This window comes from Tenrec ecaudatus, chromosome 14, assembly GCF_050624435.1.
Source record: "Tenrec ecaudatus isolate mTenEca1 chromosome 14, mTenEca1.hap1, whole genome shotgun sequence".
Classification (NCBI taxonomy): Eukaryota; Metazoa; Chordata; class Mammalia; order Afrosoricida; family Tenrecidae; genus Tenrec; species Tenrec ecaudatus.
This window is the reverse complement of record NC_134543.1, coordinates 40,902,499-40,920,774: the sequence shown is the minus strand read 5'-3', so window position 1 is coordinate 40,920,774 and position 18,276 is coordinate 40,902,499. Positions and strand designations below refer to the sequence as shown.

Sequence of the window (18,276 nt, the reverse complement as noted above, 5' to 3'; positions counted from 1 at the left end):
GTTACTATGAGTATTATATTGTATTTTAATAAGAACTTTCCAGTATATTCTGTTCCATGTCTAATATGTGCCTTTGTCTTTTGTTTTGCAGTCCATTCATCATGAACTGTCTTTATATATTCAACAGCTAAAAATAGACATTGAGAAGGGAAAACTCACTGAGAATATTTCAAAACTTGAAAAACAATTAAATAAAGAAAAGAAACTAATTCGTAGAGGACGAACCAAGGGTCTCCTCAAGGAACATGAGGTAAAAATCATCTGTTCCCATTTAGATTTCGTCATTTTGCAGTGTATCTTAAATCACCGTGTAGGCCCTTAGTCTTGGATTAAATGTGCGCTGAAGATTCCGTCAGCCTCTCAGTCTTCTGGGAATGATGACTTAAGTCGTTCGCGTCTTTAGACTAGACTTCGTGCTTCTTCCTTTTGGGGAAATGACGAGCAATCTGCACTGAGGTCGTGTTTGGTGACTTCCCGTGACACGTCATTGCCCGTGAGCCTCTGGTTACAAATGTGTTGTTGGAGTCCCTGTTGGTTGCTTTTCTCAGGACAAAGGGTCCTCAGCAGTGTGGCTTTTCTGAAAGACAGCAAATCAGGATCTCAGGACCACACCAGTTGGGGCAAATCTGAGCATCTGTTTTTGATCTGCATTCTATTGACCATGCCGGCCACTTTTCCATTAAAAAAATTTTTTTTTTTTAAGTTTCTGCTTTGGCTCTCCCCAAATCAATCTTTCTGGCGACTCCGTATAGTCTTTTCAGTAGCCTTCACAAATTTCCATGTTTTATGGCGCTTTCTTCATGTGTTGGTTTCCTTCGACTCCACTTCTGCCTACTGTAAAACTTTGTCTGGGTGATGTTATCCACTGCAGGCTTTACCTGCTCTGGTGGCGTGGAGTCCCCGGAAGCGCAAACGTAATCAAGCACTCGGCTATCAGCTGAAAGGAGGGGCTGCAAACCCTCGTGGAGATGAAGGTCACAGCTTTTCAGACCCCATGGGGCAGTGCTACTGGTTGCCATGGTTTGGAATCAACTTGGCGGCAAATAAGGGGATTGTGACTGAACCTTAATTTCCAGATGAGTCCTCTCCCCTGGGCTCCAGGTTGTAGCTGGTATCACCAGTGTTCCAAACCCAGCATGCCCAACACGGAAGCACTGACTGGCATTTCCTGTCGGACTCTCCTTCCTCTTACCCTCATGCTCTGCCTCTAGGCTGTGAAAGGTTTGGTGCCTCCGCAGTTCTTTTCCCTGCTTTCTTCACAACTCGGCCTTCCACAGCCGCTTGCCAATTTCGTTTTTATTACCCTTCAAAGCAGCTTCTGGATCATTTCCTTTCTTTCCATCAGCCTTGCCGCTTCGTTTGGGCGAGCTCCCGCCGAGCGGCCCACGGCACACTATGAGCTGTGACGACTTTTCACGTGTGGCTCTTCAGGAAATCGGTCCCTAGGCCCTTTTTCCAACTCTTCCCACTCTGGACCCTCTGTTAGATTGGGGAATGGAACGCGAGCTCAGCTTGGGCGCACGGAAGAATTACGACCAGTTGAGATGCAAACAAATTTGCTAGCTCGAGCTAGGGCTTTCCTCCCTCCACTGCCCAGCGCAGTGGGGACCCAGCGTCCAAAGGGGATCAGCCCCAAATTCTTTGTTCCCTGGGCTTTTATGGGGCCAGGGACCGGGGGCAGTCCACTGTTGCTGTTCTTTAAACTTATTGGAGAAAACTTCTGGCATCAGCATTGTCCAGTGGTGGTTGGCAAGCAGTTTCGCGCGTATTCTCTTGACTGGTCAATTGGGGGGAGGGTGGGGTTCGCTGCTCCCTACTGGTCAGTCTGGGACAGGTGATGCCTTCTCTGACAGAATTACCTGTGTCCAGGAATCTGAAATTAGAGCTTAAGCCTGCCCCAGACTTTGGTTTTCTACAGTCTGTCATGGTACTGGTGCCGGCAGTTGTAAACCAGGACCCCACACCTCCACTGACAGCGGTTGGGCATCTTGGCCACACACAGATCCCCACTGACTGACAGGTGGCCGCTGCACGTGAAGTGTGTCAGCTGAGAATCAAACCTGCGTCTCCCCCGTGTGAGGCTAGAATTCTCCCACTGAGCACCGCTTACCCTCCACTGCCTCTCCCCGGAGTCATCGTCCCAGTGTCCTCCACTCGTCCCCTGTGGTCTCGTCATCGTCAGTGCCCGCGACCAGTACCTTTTTAATGACACCGCTTATGCCACTGGCTCCCCATGACCTGCAGGACAACCTTCACACTGCTTTTGGGGTGCCTGCACAGTCTGGCTCTGGGTCAGCTCTTGAGCTCCCCTCTGGGTCCGGGAGCCCCGCCCATCCCAGCCTGTTCATCCTTTCCTCACACCTGGTGCTTTGGATCCCCATGCTGCTCCTCCTGCCTTTGCCCTGGGAGAACCGACCCTCCTCCTCCTCCTTCTCTCAACCTCTGGCTCAGATGGGTTCTCAGACTGCTTTCAGGCAGGGCAGCCACGAACCGCATTCCCACTGCTTCCTCGTTGCTCGTGGGTCTACATCGCTGGCTGGGGACTCCCTCCAGGGCTGGTTCCCTAATCTGTGTATCGTTGTGTGAGATGCACAGGCACCTCCCTGGAGAAGCACTGTTGACGTTGTTGACGTCACAGACATCCGTACTGGTTTGTAGCCTTACGTAAAATGGACTGTTTCCAAGTTCTGAGCGTCTGATTTACGTACAACCCGGAGTTAGGAGACAACCCCCTAAAGACCTATTATATTTAAAATTTTGAGGTGCATGCAAGGGTTCATAAGAACAAATCGGCACTATTTTTGTAACCAAAACATTATTATTACTAATGTCTTATTAGATTTAAGATGTTTTGGCATATGTGGAAGTGTTTCCTTATTGCTATTTATTTATAGAAAGGCCCATTTTGTATGAAGACAAGCATTTGACTAATCAATGTTCATTATGAATCGGACGGATCTAACTTTTTCGACTGATGTACAAATGGGATCGACTTGGAAGTAGAACGTGTTCCTAATCCAGGGACTGCATATCATTCTGTAAATCCACTCTGAACACATTTCTGACTTCATTTCTTCATTAGGCCTTCTTTTCTGAGGAAGGCAGTCTGCACCAGCTTGAATACCACATGCAAGTCCTGAGGGAGCTATGTGAAGAACTGACTTCACAGAAGAGTCAACAAGAAATGAAGAGAGCGCTTCAAGATTATCAACAGAAGATAGACAGACTTCGGAAATCTGCTTCTGAGATTCATGGGGCCCTCCAAGCCACACCAGGAGGCGTGTCTAAAAACAAGTAGGTACTTCACATGCAGGGCTTACTTCTTTAGGGAAAAGCAAGATAAACCAATACATTGTCAATACATAGGCATTCTTTATTCTCTCTTTGATTTCATTCCCCACCCAGCTCTATTTTAATATAAGCTTTTGTTTCCTTCTCAGGGGAGCCATGAACTCACCTGAGAATGGAGGCGAAGACGCCCACAGTGAAGCAGCACTATTTGCCAAGTCAGACAATCCGCCGTCAGCTAAAAAGGTGTTCTGTGTGGCTCATGTCTTTTAGAAGTAAACTCAATGAAAAAAGACTACACAGTAATCTATTTCTCAAGTGTTGCTTTTATTATCTAATTGCTTTCATTAATTGGGAATTCCCACATTGAAAATCCAAGCGTGGCTAGTTTCCAGAAACTAGCACGCAATGAGTCAACACTCTAGCCTGCCTACTTCGTCTTTTCTCCGATGATTCACAAGGCACTTGCCAACACGGACCGTTAGGAACCATTGTGAACACATCTTGTCTGTGTACATTGCGACGGAGGGTAGATGAGGCATCTCAGTGATGTCTCAGCTTCTATTTATCCTTTGTCTTTTTGCTTACTCTAAAAAGTGAGATTTTCAGTTTCTGGAAATCTAGAGAAGCAAACATTGACTGTAGATTATAGACCAGTCAGAATGTGTGGGGAGGAATGAGATGTAGTTCTTTCCAGCAGTTTGCATCTGCTGTTGACCATGACTGTGGTCACGGGCAGAAACAGCATGTAGGCGCTGTAGCCTTCCTTTACTGCGCTGCTGGAAGGAGCGAGACTCCATCGAGTAACCCCTCTGTGCTACGGGAAGGCCTTCCTCGGAACTGAGAAACCTCGGGGACACCGTGTGGTCTCCCAATTTGAGGTTACGAAAAACAGGGCCGTTATCTTTGTAGCATAAAATGATTGTCAGTGTGTACTGAATCTATCACATTTGTTGGCTCGCTCATTTGCTTAGGCAGTGGAACCAATGGCAAAATTTCGCCCGGAATCAGAATTAACATCTCAGCATGAAGCGTGCACGATGGAAGAGGATGAAAAGGGTCACAGTGCACCGATCAACAGCCTACTGGAGAGGTAAAGCGGTGGCAATACCTCGGTTCTTGGCTTCGCATGAGAAAGAATTCACGCCGAAGCCTCGTGTGTGATCCAAGTGACTTTTTATAAAGGACAGGAGAAGTTTCAGGTTTTACAGTCACTGAACACGGGCAACCTCACGGGACTGCACACCCACACGTGGTGGCCTGAGGCCAGAGAGAGACCTTGGCATGGTCAAGGGGAAGGCAGAGAAGCGGCCACAGGATCCCTTGTGGTCTCAATGTTCCTATTTAGGGCCTTCGGCTTGGAGGCGAGGTCGACAGTATTGGTTGAACCTATTGACTGAATTAAGCCTACCTGGCTTAGTTTGGGCCCACCCAGGTGTACAGTACACCTGGGGCGGCCTTGAATTGGGGCATGCCCTTTAGACATCCCTGCTTCTCGCTAATTAACATAAACATATTATACTTCAATAAGTTTTGGTTATCTCTGCATGGTCATTTTTATCTTTGTCTTGAAGCTTAAAGGATTTCCTCATGCGCAGTTGACAGCAATTAAAGTTTTTTTTCGTCTTCTCAATGACTAACTTTATTTTGTTTTGTTTTTGCAGGTATGATACGCACAGAGAGACTCTGGAGCGGCGCCTGCAAAATGACGGACTCAGGGTCACGTCTGGTTTCTCCAGTGACAAGGAAGCGAGCAGTGGTTGCCTGCAGGAAAAGCTAAGCGATCTGCAGGTGATGACCGAAACATGACTTATCTTCGGTCAGAAACAAAACCACCAAGAGGATAGGCCTTTTCTTGAGGTCCCAGATGCTAGACCTGCTCGAAGACGTGCCTGTGTTGGATTGTTTTTCTGATGTCACCTCACTCCAGAAAAGTACAACAATGCCAGAAGGTCTTTGCTTGCAGGCCCTGATTTATTACTCATATTGATTCTCTAGATCAGGGGTCCTCAAATTACGGGCCACTGGCCACTTGTGGCCCGCCGAGGACATTTATCTGGCCCGCTGGGTGTTTTTGCCCCATTTTGTTTTTTACTTCAAAATGAGATATGTGCAGTGTGCATAGGAATTTGTTCATAGTTTTATTTTAAACTGTAGTCCGGCCCTCCAACGGGTCCGAGGGACAGTGAACTGGCCCCTGTTTAAAAAGTTTGAGGACCCCTGCTCTAGATATTCTGGCTTGCAGCATTTTTTCAAATTGTGCTTGGGGTGAGAATAAAGGTATCAGATAATTTGGTTGAAAATAATATGTTTGAAGGAGGTTTCCACCAACAGTCCCTTCTGTGTTCCGAAATCAGCAATACATGAAAAATCACTGATTGCAAATATTGGTTTCAATCATTTGTCATATTAACCGAATTGTCATGTTGTCTAAAATTATGGTATATCAATTGTTAGCTGCCTGATGGTGGGCAGTGAGGAAGGAGCAGGCAGTTTAGGGTGAAGGTAGGAGGTATGGGGAAACATTCACTTCATGAGATAGTTGATCTTCCTGGAAAACCTTCAGAGCAAGTAGTGAACTTGACTCTGGAGCTACAGGGGAAAAAGCAAGCTCTCCAGTGGCAGGCACAGGAATTGTAAAGCACTGTAGGGAAATAATCCTTGCACAGCTGTGCAACATTCCCATTGCGAGCTTGGGAGCAATTAGCACGGACTCTCACCTGGAGCTCACCTGGTGGACACAGAGCCCTAGATAGCTCCTCCCATTCATCCCCCCTGTGTTTTCTTTCTTTTAATTATGTAAGCTCCTGAGTCACATGCAACCATCTGGTCCCTCTCCATCTGAATAAGCAAAATGCGTGTATTGAAATCTTTGTTGTTCAAGTGACGGATTTAGCATGTTTTCATACTTATGAAAACACTAAGCTAATCCTTGAGGGGACTGAGGAGCAAATTATGTTGGTAAACACCCTGTATTTTTCTGCAGTGGTTCTCTTCTGGGTTTGTTTTCCCTTAAAAGAGCCAGATGCATGTAGCATAAATTGTAACTATTATAATGAGCTCATCTCATTCGGTTTTCATCTGGATGCTGGCAGTTTGGGTTCCTCTTGTTCTCTTTAGCAGGTAGTAAGGTTTCCTGTTTAGAAGGAATGGGCTATCTGTTCTTATATCGACATAGATGATTTTGAGCAGCGTTCTGTGTATCTACCTTAGGGAAGGGTGGGAGTTCAGAGAGCTTGAGAGACCATTTTGTTGGCTCCTTTGTCTTCATGAAATAGGCCTTTTGAGAACACAATATCACTGTTTCCTGAGAGTCCACCGAGAGACTGTTGAGAAATCTTTTTCTTGTGTTTTCATGTGGAACTTTGCTCCGACAGTTGATGAATGTCTTATTTTGTAAAGTACAAAATAGAATTGGGTCTATTAATCGGCTAGTTGTTTAATTCGTTTATGCATTTCATCTAGGTCTTGAAAAAGGAAACTGACGCTTGCTGGAAGGAATTTGAAATCACTTCCCTGAAGTTAGAAAGTCTCATGAGTGACATGAAGAAGCCCGTCATAGCTAAGGCAAGAGACAGCTTAAAGGGACAGGAGCAAGACTTCCAGAGAGCCCTCAATGACAGGTATGGTTCTTAAATGGATTAGTCATGTAGTTACTGAACTTATTGAGCTTTTAAAATACCCTTAAAGCTCAAATCCAGAAATGATTAGGAGGATGGTGTACGAGAGGGTACCCCCCCAAAAAATGAAATTTTTTCTCAAAACTGTGTACTTATATATTTTTTCTTTTTAAAATCATTTTATTGGGGGCTCATACAACTCTTCTCACAATCAATCCATCCATCCATTGTGTCAAGGAGGGGGGTGTGGGGAGGGAGGGGAAAAAAAAGAGGACCCGATGCAAAGGACTTAAGTGGAGAGCAAATGCTTTGAAAATGATGAGGGCAAAGAATGTACAGATGTGCTTTATACAATTGATGTATGTATATGTATGGATTGTGATAAGAGTTGTATGAGCCCCTAATAAAATGTTTTTTTAAAAAAAGATAACTTATACTGCCATCGAGTCAATTCTGATTCATGGTGACCTTATATTTTAAGATTGGGGTGGGGGTGGGGGGGAAGCAAGAAGAAGCCAAATCAGGACCGTAAGATGGATGTGCAATGATTCCCATCCCAACTCTTGTAAAATTTCCCCTGCTTGAATGGGAACAATTAGTAAGAACATTGTTGTGATGGAGAAAGCTTGCCAGTGATGGTTTCCCAGTATTTACCTAATTTTCTCATAACAGTCTCACAATAAACAGGTATGGGGGGAGGGGCGGAGAAAGGGGAACCCAGCACAAGGTTGGATATATAGCCCACTTCCCAAGGGGATGCATCACAGAAATGTGGGTAAAGCATAACGGGCAGTGTAAGACACGAAATAACAATTATAATATATAATTAATGAAGGATTCACAAGGGGGCAGGGAGGGGGCAAAAGAGGAGCTGATACCAAAGGGTCAGTCGAAAGAAAATATTTGGAAATGTTGATGGCAACCTGGGTACAAGTTTGCTTAATACAATCAAATGGTGGATTGTCATAAGATTTGTAAAACCCCCCCAACCAACACAATGACTAATATAAAAGAATTATAATAATTTTAAAAACACGTATCATCATTCTTTGGCCTTCGAAGAAGTCAACAAGAAAAATGCTTTGGGCAGCCCTCTCCCCCCAGACTGTTACCCTGATCTCTGCTCTTGACTGTGCTTTGGCTGCGTCCGTCCCTCCAGCCTTTTACTCTCTGATGCTCTGACTGTGCTTTGTCTATGGTATTGCACTGGTGAAGCTATATTTCATTTCCTATTGGAATTCCTCAAAGAATGCTGCAGGATCCTGATCCCACTTGGTTAAAGTTTCCATCGAAAGCTCTGTGCTTTTCTGCAGCTGAACGAGGTGCAAAAGTTCTAGCAGCCGCCAAGCAAAGTTTGCTCCTGTGTAGTTTTCAGTTTGAGCTGTAAAAGCCGAGGCAGTTGAGATGTCTGTGGGGTTGGCTGTTGTTTCTGTTGTTCATCATCCGTCCTCTTTAATTAGGGCCTGGCCAAGATTAATTTTCTTTCTCTACACGTCGATGCGGATGGTCTCATCCTTCTGACAGCCCCTTCTTGTAAATGACTGATTTCTGTGGCCAGGCCTCCCATCGACTTTTCATGAAGCATCAGCGATTTCATCCTTCTTCTCCCTAAGTTTCACCTTAAATTTGATGCTTGTTCTTGCTTCAATGTTAACAGAGTTTGTGTTTCTCTAACAGGGTTTCTTTCAGACTGGTGTCTTATCCTTATATCTGGAATTAGATCATGTTCTGACACGTTATTTAAAAGTCCACATTCAAACTCTTTGCCATCGAGTTGACTTTCACTCGCAGTGACCCCGTAGACAGTATAGGGTCAGTTCCTTTGGGTCTCTAAGACTGGATATCTTCACAGAAGTGAAAGCCGATCTTTCTCCCTAAGAGCCCCTCCTGGTTTTGAACTGCTGACCTTGCAGTTGGCAACCCAATTCATAACTCATTTATGCCACAAGGGTTCCTTCGTTTATGTTGGTGCAAAACAAACAAAGGAAATCCATGCTTAGTGTTTTTATAAGACACATGTTCCATGAGCTTTTTGAAGATCCCTTGTATGTTCCTTAAACAAATGGGCTTCAAAAGTTAGTGGAGAAATGGTTTTAAAGGATAAGGAGACATTTCCATGAACTCTTTGAAGCCCCTCTGAAATCCATTTTATTTGCATCGATAAAGGCATTTCGATGCATTTAGAATGCATTGAATGCATTTAGCATTTAGAATGACATTTCTTAGACATTAAGGCAAAGTTAGGTTACAGTCAGTAGTTTGCACTTCAAACAACGGAGGAAGGTCTGGTATATTTGGGAGTAATTTTCCATTCGGCGTGAGGTCTATTGAGATGAGAACTTGAGTGTCGCCAGCAGCTCCCTGTGGCATTTTCGATTGTGGGTGTGAGTTTTAAAGCGATGATGACCTGTACACATCACCATGTGCATTTTTTATTAGATCGACCTCTCCGTTCACAGTTACAAAGGATGCGACTGTCTTCCATAGGATACTTATGTCTGGTTTGTTTTTCCGCAGAATGGAGTCTCTGGAGCTCGCACTGCAGATTGTGTTACCCCTGGAGAAGGAATCGCTTGGCCTCTGTGACTCAGATTTGGTCCTCCATGAACTGGCCATTCGAGAATTTCATCTCAAGGATGCTGAGAGCATTCATCAAAACCTAAAGGCAAATATAAGTTCTCCCAATCAGTTGTTTACACATGTATAAGTGCTTATGGATGTTCAAATTATGTATCAATAGGATGTCTATAGAATTATGTATCCATAGTATAGGTATAGAATTATATCCATAACCCTCAGTTAATTCTGACTAGCAACCCCAAGAGTTTCTGAGATGTTCAATCTTTTGGGGAACAGAAATTCTCACCTGTTTCTCTTGGATCAACTAATGGTTTGATCCACAGACATGGTGGTCAGCTGTCCATTCAGTCATACAACCAAACCCAACTCACGGCCGCCAGGTTGATGCCGACTCATAGCAACTGTGGGACAGTAGGACTATCCCGGTGAGTTTCTAAGACTGTCACTGTTTACAGGAGTTGAAAGCCCTATCCTTTTGCCTCAGAGCAGAATGCTGGTTTCCAACTGCAGGCCTTGCAGAACGCAGCCCAGTGCACAAGCACTCTGCCCAGGACTCCAGGTCACCCTAGTTGCTAGATTTGGGGTTAGTTTCTGATGCAGCGTAGCTTTGTGCCTGCTCAGATTTTCCTTTTTTCCTTACATTTATTTTAGAATATTCAAGACTCCCTTGCAAAACAGATAGAAATATGTGGCCATTTCGAAGAGCCCGGCAATTTTGCACTAAAAGAATTACACCCACTGGACCGACAGGCCACTCACCATGTTATACTGAAACACAAAGCGCAGCTTGAAGAAATGGGCCGTAACGTTCGGAGGAGCGAAGACGCCCTCAAAATTCTGGAGGCATTTTTGGCCTCTCTAAGAACAGCCGAACTCCCTGGGGAGCTGGCTGCCGACTGCGCGGCCTCAGAGACACAGGTGTCTCCAGAACGTAGTGTGACCGCAGGAAACAGCGAGGGCGGAGTCCATGTGGTGAGAGACCAGGCCAGACGTCTGGATCGGCTTCTGAGGGAGCTTGATATCAGCTTGAAGGATGCTGAGCTGGGCGAGGCCTCCTCGTGTGAGAAGCTGACGGATTTTGTGTCGACCAAGTTTGGGGCACAGGAAGAACACCGCGCGGACAACAAATTACTAGAGAATTGCGTTTTCAAAAACAATGAGCTGGTGAAAAATCTTCAAGACGCGCAGAATCAAATGAGTAAAATTGGTCTTAAGGATCCAACTATTCCAGCTATAAAGCAGAGGTAAGTATTGTTTCTATTCCTTTCCATCCAGTTCATCTTCGTGCTTAGATCTGTATCCGGTAGAACAAACACATGCTTCCTCGGTGCCTTCCTGCGCCTGGCCCAGCCCACTCCAGTCAATACTCTGCATCCTCGAACGTAGAAAGGCTTTTCAAGCATATTTCCTTTTGTTTGACTGTATACCTTTACAATTTATATGCCCCCCCCCCTCACCACCTTTAGAGTATACATTCCCAGGGTCACAGGTGTGGGAAAGTCAGACATGTCTAAGTGCATTACTTCAGATCCCTCGTATTGCTGGGTTTATGATGGCCTCTCGATGGGGACAGAGCTGGGAAACTCCCTGTATTTAATAATGCTCAAGAAGTGTTGGAGGGGGCATGTGCCACATTCTGGCTTTGATTCTTTTCTGGTGATTTGGCTTTCCCCGCTCCTCCCTGCAAAATGAAGGTGGGGATGGGGAGGGGAGCGAGGGACTGGATTTCAAGGGAACTTTCTACGGAGTCAACTTAGGGTAAGCTGACAGCTGGCAACCTTGTATGTGAGTGCTGCTATTTAAATTTTAGCAGTCCAGTGAAATCTTAGCGAGGGCCACTTGTAGGTGCCGTCTTCTAAGTCTTCCTCCCACTTTCTCTCTCTCTCCCTTTGCCCATTGCTGGTCCTTTCGTCGCCATGGTCTAGAGCAGCGGTTTTCAACCTGTGGGTTGCAATGCCTTTGGGGGTCGAACGAACCTTTCACAGGGGTTGCCCAATTCATAACAGTAGCAAAATGACAGTGATGAAGTAGCAACGGAAATAATTGTGTGGTTCATGGCAGTAGGAAGGTGGAGTACCATTGGTCTAGAGGCTCTTTGGTCGGCCAGGTCCTGCAATACAGCTTAATTGTGCAGGTCCCCCAGACATCTCCCTGTGCCCTCAGCTGTTGGGGACTTTTGTTTTGTTTTTTGCTCCTTTAAAAATAAATTTGAGAAACTTTTGAGTCATTTTAGATTTATAGAAAATTTATGAAAATAGTTCTCTGGTGTCCTCAGTCTTAATGTAACTTTTGTTCCTAAAGGGCCCCAGTTCTTAGTGAAATGTTGAACTAACTATTCGTTTCATCCTAGTAAAATTTAATTATAGATTTATAAAGACCAAGTAATAAGTAAATTATATGTAAGTTGATAAGCAAAAAAACATGAGTTTGCAAGTAATAAAACAAGTTGATTATTAATCTAGTTATTAATAAAGCAAATCTATATTGACTGCTTACTATGTGCCAGGAGCTCTTTTAGGCACTGAAGGTACCAAAAACCCAAGCTCACTGATATTGAGTCAATGCTGACTCATAGCGACCCCGGGGGGGGGGTTGGGGACTGTAACAATTTAGGGAGTAGAGAGCCCGGTCTTTCACCCTTGGAGTTGCTGCTGGTGTGGAACTGCTGACCAAGTGTAACCACTACACCATCAGGGCTTCAGTAAGAAGATACAGCGGTTAATAAATTGAGATAAAAAATACATTGATAGATAGATAGATGGAAAACATCCCTGACCCCCTGAAGTTTATGCTCTAGTGAGGAGAGAAAGATATTTAGAATCTAGGCGCTGATAAAAGCTGTGGAGGAATTTTAAGCAGGGATGTAGGAAGGGAAGGTAGCTGATAAAGGGAGATGAAGGAAGGAGGGCAGTGTGAGGCAACCTCCAAGGGCAGGACGGACTGTCTATGAATTGGATGTTCATCCTCCAGGCACTGCCTGGATTGAGGAATGGTCACCTATTTCCCCCAGATGCGATTCCGTTCCCCAGTCCCACGGGCCGTGGATGAGGGCCCCAGTGGTTCCACAATCTGCTGTTTTTCTCTCCCCCCATCCCTGCAGTGTTGCCATTCCAGTGTGGTGAGGGGGTCGTTCATTGTGGGTCGGGTCTGAAGCTTCCCAACGGCCAATGATGGAAATGCGTGTTGTCTCAAGAGCCGTGCCTGCGTGCTCCTTGCTCTTCCTCTTTATGTCACTGTCGCCCACAGTGAGGACCCTCGCTCTCCCCTACATCCATCCTCTCCACGCTTGCGCAGTGCCCAGAGACGCACACGCCGGCACACATACTGTTTGGGGGTTGATTCTTTGGGTTGTTTTTTTTTTTTTTACATTTTTACATTTTTTCCAACAGTTTTTTGGGCACACTGTTCACATATCACACACCTGAACAGGTTCATGGTTCACTCACATCAAGGCAAGTTGTACAATCACCACCACATCTGTTTTAGAGCGTCGCCAGTTTTTGCACATACCTTTCTATGCACATATGCCATCTAGACATCTTTCACACGTGTGTCCATCACGGATGTTATTGCTTACGGCGTTGTGTGTTCCTCACATTTAAAACAGTCCGTTCAGATTGCGGACAAGCAATGTGCAGTTTTGACTCACGCAACAAACGAAAGTTAGTGTGTTTCCCTCTCTTGGGTAATAACGGCGTATCAAACTCTTCTCTTTCGTTATTAGGAAAAAATCACTAATCAGAGTGGATGAGGATCTAGATGAGTACGAAGAAGAGAAGAAACACTTGCAAGAAATGGCTGCTTCTCTTCCACAGTTCAAAGATGGCCGAGAAAAGACTGTGAAACTGCAGTGCCAAAGCACGGTCCTCTTGTGGGAGAACACAAAGGCTTCCATCACTGAATGGTAAGGGAGAAATTTCCACCCACATCTGAAAAGGTATCTGTACCCAACAAGCTTTCTGACATTTTTATGTTGAAAACACTCCTATGGACTGAAGGAAGAGCCAGGTACAAGCTTCATGCTGGCAGCTCCCTGGGCCCAATTGTAAGGCAGACCCTGAGTCATCAACAACAGCTGGAAGGCACCAGAGATCTTGTCTACCATGGTGAACAAATGCACAGTATATTGATCTTTACCATCGTCCCTCCTGTACTGGATTCCCAGTCCTGCGGTAACAAATTACTACGACTTTAGTGGCTTAAAACAATACAGATTTCTTATCTTCCAATTCTAGAGATCAGAGGCTTTCTCAGTTCTAAAGGCCACATTTCCTGGCTCCTGGACCCTTTTTCCAATTTAAAGCCAGCAACATCCTGCCTTCAAATCTCTCTGACTCCCTGACCTCTCCTTCAGTTCCCACTTACATCTCCTCCTCTGACTCTCCTGCCCCTTTCCTGTGAGGACCCTTGTGATAACATTGGAGCCCCCCCAGATAACCCAAGATCATCTCCCAAGATCCTGAATGTTACCACATTTGTAAATCCCTTTTACCGTGGTAGCCCAGGAACTCAACGGTGGACGTCTCTGGGAAGCCATTATCCCTCTGCTACACCACCCAACTTGCATAGCGAACACTGCCTGTCGATTCCCTCGTCTTCCTACAGAGCCTGGACAAGCCCCACGTTTTTATTAACTGTATGAAGGCCATTACCCATCAGTCTCCCTTGGCGGCTCTGAATCTTCTTTACCCAGGCGCTCTGCTCCGTACCCTCTGTCTGTGGTGCGGGGCAGTGGAGAAGGTTGATCCCTACAGGCCAAGGCTTCCAATTGGGTTAAACCAGGTGGGCTGTAATTGGAGGAGTCTCAGGGGCAGACTGGTCAGGATGTTCTTTCCCATTCCGCCTGTCTTAGCACAGGGTTCTGGCAGCTCCAGACAATGCCCTCTTCCCTGGCTGGGCCCTTTCTTCCCTTCCCCATTGAGATCTGGTGGTGTGACATTCTTGCTGCTGTATTCCCTGGTGACCCTGCTGGTTTCCCCTTAACTCTGCCAACACCTCTGGCAGGGAGGTCCTTTCAGCCTTTCTCCCACAATTTCCTCTGAGTGCTCCTCCTGCCCTCTGAGCTCACAGTCTACCGGAGTCAAGATCAAGCCTGCCTGTGGTATTTGACCCAGAGGGAAGAGTTGAGGTCTAAACAGGCCAAAATAACCTAAGGTCCCAAGACTAGTTAGTGCCCAGCAATGGCTAGAAACCAGATATTCCAACTGCCACATAAATTTTTTTTTCTTTAAAAGAAAAGACTAAATTTGGAATAAACAGAATAATCAATGGAAGCAGCTGTTGAATTAACTCCACCTCTTTCAGGAATTCTAGTGGTTTAGTGGTGACTCAGTGGACTGATCCCTATGGTTGGTAGTTCGAAACCACCCCTAGCTCCGTGGGAGGAAGACTGGGATCTCTACTCTGATCAAGAGTTAAAGTCTGTGAAACCCAGGGGGGTCACTGAGTGAGCATTGACTAGATGAGAGAGAGAGAGAGAGAGCGCGCCTCGCTGGCCTCTTCTTCACAAAACATGGTGTGCTTCTATAGCAATGGATCTGTCCCAGTGATGGGTCCGGAGCAAATAAGCTGCCCAGGGTTGTGTTATGCGCCACTGGGTTTCCATTATGAGAGTCATCAGAAGTAGAACGCCAGGTCTTTTTTCCTAGTGTGTTTTAGTTTGGAAGCTTTCCTGCAGCCAGCTTACCATGGGTGACCCTACTGACATGTGACAGCCGGAGCTTTTCCACACCCCAGCAGTCATGCCAGCCACTGCCCAACGACAATGGGCCGCGCCCCCGGCCCCCACAAGCAGCCTGTGACTCGGTGAATCACGTTACAAATAATCACCAAAAATAATGCTAGGAAGGGCACTATTTTCCAAGAGGTGTTTCGGTTAATGATGAAACTCAGGTGCTGGTAGCTTGCAGTTATGGGTCCTGCTGTACTTTCTCTCTAGACTTTACATTGGTTTGCTTTAATATTGACCCGGTGAAAACATTCACCCAGGGGTTATTTACCCCGCCCCCCCCCCCATCAGCTAAACAGGCCCCTCTTCCTTCGACTACTCACTGCGAGAGGAGACATCCTCCTATAACTCATGGCAGGGACTGGGCTACACAGGTTGCTGGTGCTGTTTCCCGACACTCAGCGGCTTTGCGTAATTTCCTCCCATAGCCTTGAACAGTGCGAAAGAGCGTTGGAGCTGCTGAAACAATATCATAATTTTAAAAACATCTTGATCACGTTGATTCAAAAGGAAGAGCATGTCGTCTCGCTGCAGGCGTCCTACCTGGGAAAGGAGAACCTGAAGAAAAGAATAGCAGAGGTAAGTCCAGGCTCAGGAGGAAATTCTGCTCACGAGCCTCGCTTACACGGCGTCGCAGTAGAGAGTTTGATAAATGGAGTCATTTTCAAAACGTGGTTCAAAAAGAAGTTATGTAATGGCTGCTTTTTTAAATGGTTGCTTTTTTACCAGGCAACAGGAAGGTTTGGAATCTGTTACCTGAGTTTGTGGGGGGGGGCGGATTAGACCCCAAGTTGATTTTTTTTTCTTTGGGTTTTAATAGTGTTGCGTCTTGGTCACGGGGTGGGTCTGCTGTACAGCTTAGCAGCCTCTGCACTGACCGTCTCTACCCGGGACCCGAGACTTCGGGCTCGAGGGCATGAAGAGAGTAGGCAAATTTCCTCCATTTGTTAGTGGATGAAGGACAAATTACCTTTTAAAACCATTCTCCACTTTTGATAAAGGTGTGTAAGCTTATCTGGCCATCGTTCCCTCCGCCTCCGTGGTTTGTCATAGTCTTAAAAGAATAACATTTTCGGACACTAGGGGTCATGGTTTTCTGCAGTTTTACACGGTTGTCACCCAAGCAGCAAATTACGGACTAGTCAGAGAAGAGAACACTTCGCTGTGTGACTTTGGGCCAGAAGGTTGTTTTTCCTCGTTGTTGTGCTAAGTGCATGTGTACAATGTAGTCTACGTACACCTGCTGGTTGGAAAACAATTGAGTTGGGTTCCCGACTTGCCGGGAGCAGCACCTTAAAGAGACAGCCTCCCTATTAAACTATCAAGTCTTTATGGAACTCTTCTTGCCAGCCTAGCTCCTTGTTCCTGAAGCGGAAGTGACACCCCTGTGGTCCAGGCGCAGCCACAACCATTTGCTCAGCCTCAGTGTCTTGGCTCTGAGCAATCAGGCAGAGCCCCTGTGCGATAGCAGTGTGCAGTCCGCGGTGTGCGCCGGGCTTCCGTTCAGACTTCAGTGAGGAAGGTGGGTCAGCCTGCTTCCATCCGGCAGATGCAGCCTCTGGGTTGTCTGCTCTCAGCCTCTGTGCTCATCCTGCCTTTGTTCCAGTGGTTTAAGGATCCAGTGTCACAGGATCACCTCTGCCTTAAATCCCAATATGCATAGCTTCCCTTCTACTGTGCCTTGAGTACCGGTTTCCCACCTGGAATTCTGGCTGCAGGAACAGAGTCTCTGCCTTGTTCTGAGAGTCTGAGTTCTTGTCTTGTACCTGCCAAGGTATCTGGTTCCTCTTGAAGTCAGGCTCCTCTTTGTTTATATAAATCTTCCCCCCTGGATTCCTGCCTTTGCCCTGCCACGTGGGATCTTATTGGTCATGAAAAGCCAGCATGTGAGGTAATGAAACTGCCTTGCAGAGCGACTGGGGCTTCACCAGCACCATAAGGAGCGTCCGTCGAGATGTCCCGCCTACAGAAGACCCCTCTGTGCCTCCGCACACTCTGCGTTCTCTGGTGCTCAGACACTCGTCCCATGACTCCACGGCTGGATGAGGCCACTGGCCTGGCTAGATAATTGATTTCTGAGTGGTAAAACTTCCTCCCACCACTTCCAGCAGGTGGCCCCTCTCGGGTGAATCCACTGAATAGAGATCTAGGTCCAGCTCTTGATTCTTTTACCACCATTCAATCCTCTATGGTGGTCATTACCAGCAACCCCACCCCTGCCCCGGCAGCCCCAAGTCGAGCCTTTCGAGCGAGTCCACCTGTTCTTCTATCCGGGTCCAGAGGGAGGTCATAGTCCATCCAGCCAGGCTGTTTGGGCCCATTCTCCGCGCCTGTTGATGGTGTCATCGCTCCCCAGCCTGTCTGCGCTCCTGCAGCATACATGGACTGACTTGCTTTGCCTTTTGCCCTTTACTGTCATTCCCTTCTTTCTCGGTCCCTTCTGCGCTAAGGTGTCAGCTTCTCTAGTTTGTTCAGCCAATGGCCTCTCGTTCTCCAGCCTCCCACCTTCCCAGCTAGCCAGTTGCTGCCGAGCCACTGCCACAATGGCCACTCGGTATGTGTCAGAGAGGAACTATGCACCGCACTCTGGTCACTGGCTTGTCGTTTGGAAGTAGGCAGGCCTTCCTTCTGAGCTAGGCCTGTGGGTCGATTCACGCCTCCAGCCCCTTTGTTTAGCACCTGAGTACGTGAATGTTACACCACTAGAAACTCTCTCTGCGTCTCTGTTTGTCTGTGGCTCTTGTACACACACACACACACACACACACGCACACACACACCTTTGAGTTCTTTGCTGTTAGTTTAGCAGGTTAAGCATTTTCTGAACGAACAAATCTGCCTTGGTAGAAGTGCAGCCTGAATGCTCCTTAGAGGCGAGGAGGGGGAGACTTTGTGCCACGTACTGTGGAGGTGTTGTCGGGAGAGATCAGTCCCTGGGGACGGCCATCATGCGTGGGGAAGTTAGGGGCGGTGGAAGGGGGGAGGGCTCAGGACAAGGTGGATTGACACAGTGGCCGCAACAACTAGCCCCAACGGGAGAGCAGTTACGGGGGTTCCTAC

General features: G+C 46.6%; 1 protein-coding gene across 4 annotated transcripts in view; it reads left to right on the top strand.

Moving 5' to 3' along the window:
• SYNE2 (spectrin repeat containing nuclear envelope protein 2) overlaps window positions 1-18,276 on the top strand; it is a 284,685-nt gene that overhangs the window by 69,416 nt on the left and 196,993 nt on the right. For all 4 annotated transcript variants that reach the window (XM_075531883.1, XM_075531885.1, XM_075531884.1 and 1 more), the window contains exons 22-31: window positions 92-250; window positions 3,083-3,294; window positions 3,441-3,534; window positions 4,263-4,381; window positions 4,953-5,079; window positions 6,754-6,911; window positions 9,426-9,573; window positions 10,140-10,732; window positions 13,213-13,392; window positions 15,645-15,795. In XM_075531883.1, the coding sequence (XP_075387998.1) occupies window positions 92-250; window positions 3,083-3,294; window positions 3,441-3,534; window positions 4,263-4,381; window positions 4,953-5,079; window positions 6,754-6,911; window positions 9,426-9,573; window positions 10,140-10,732; window positions 13,213-13,392; window positions 15,645-15,795 (1,941 nt within the window). The remainder of the gene's footprint in view (window positions 1-91; window positions 251-3,082; window positions 3,295-3,440; window positions 3,535-4,262; window positions 4,382-4,952; window positions 5,080-6,753; window positions 6,912-9,425; window positions 9,574-10,139; window positions 10,733-13,212; window positions 13,393-15,644; window positions 15,796-18,276) is intronic.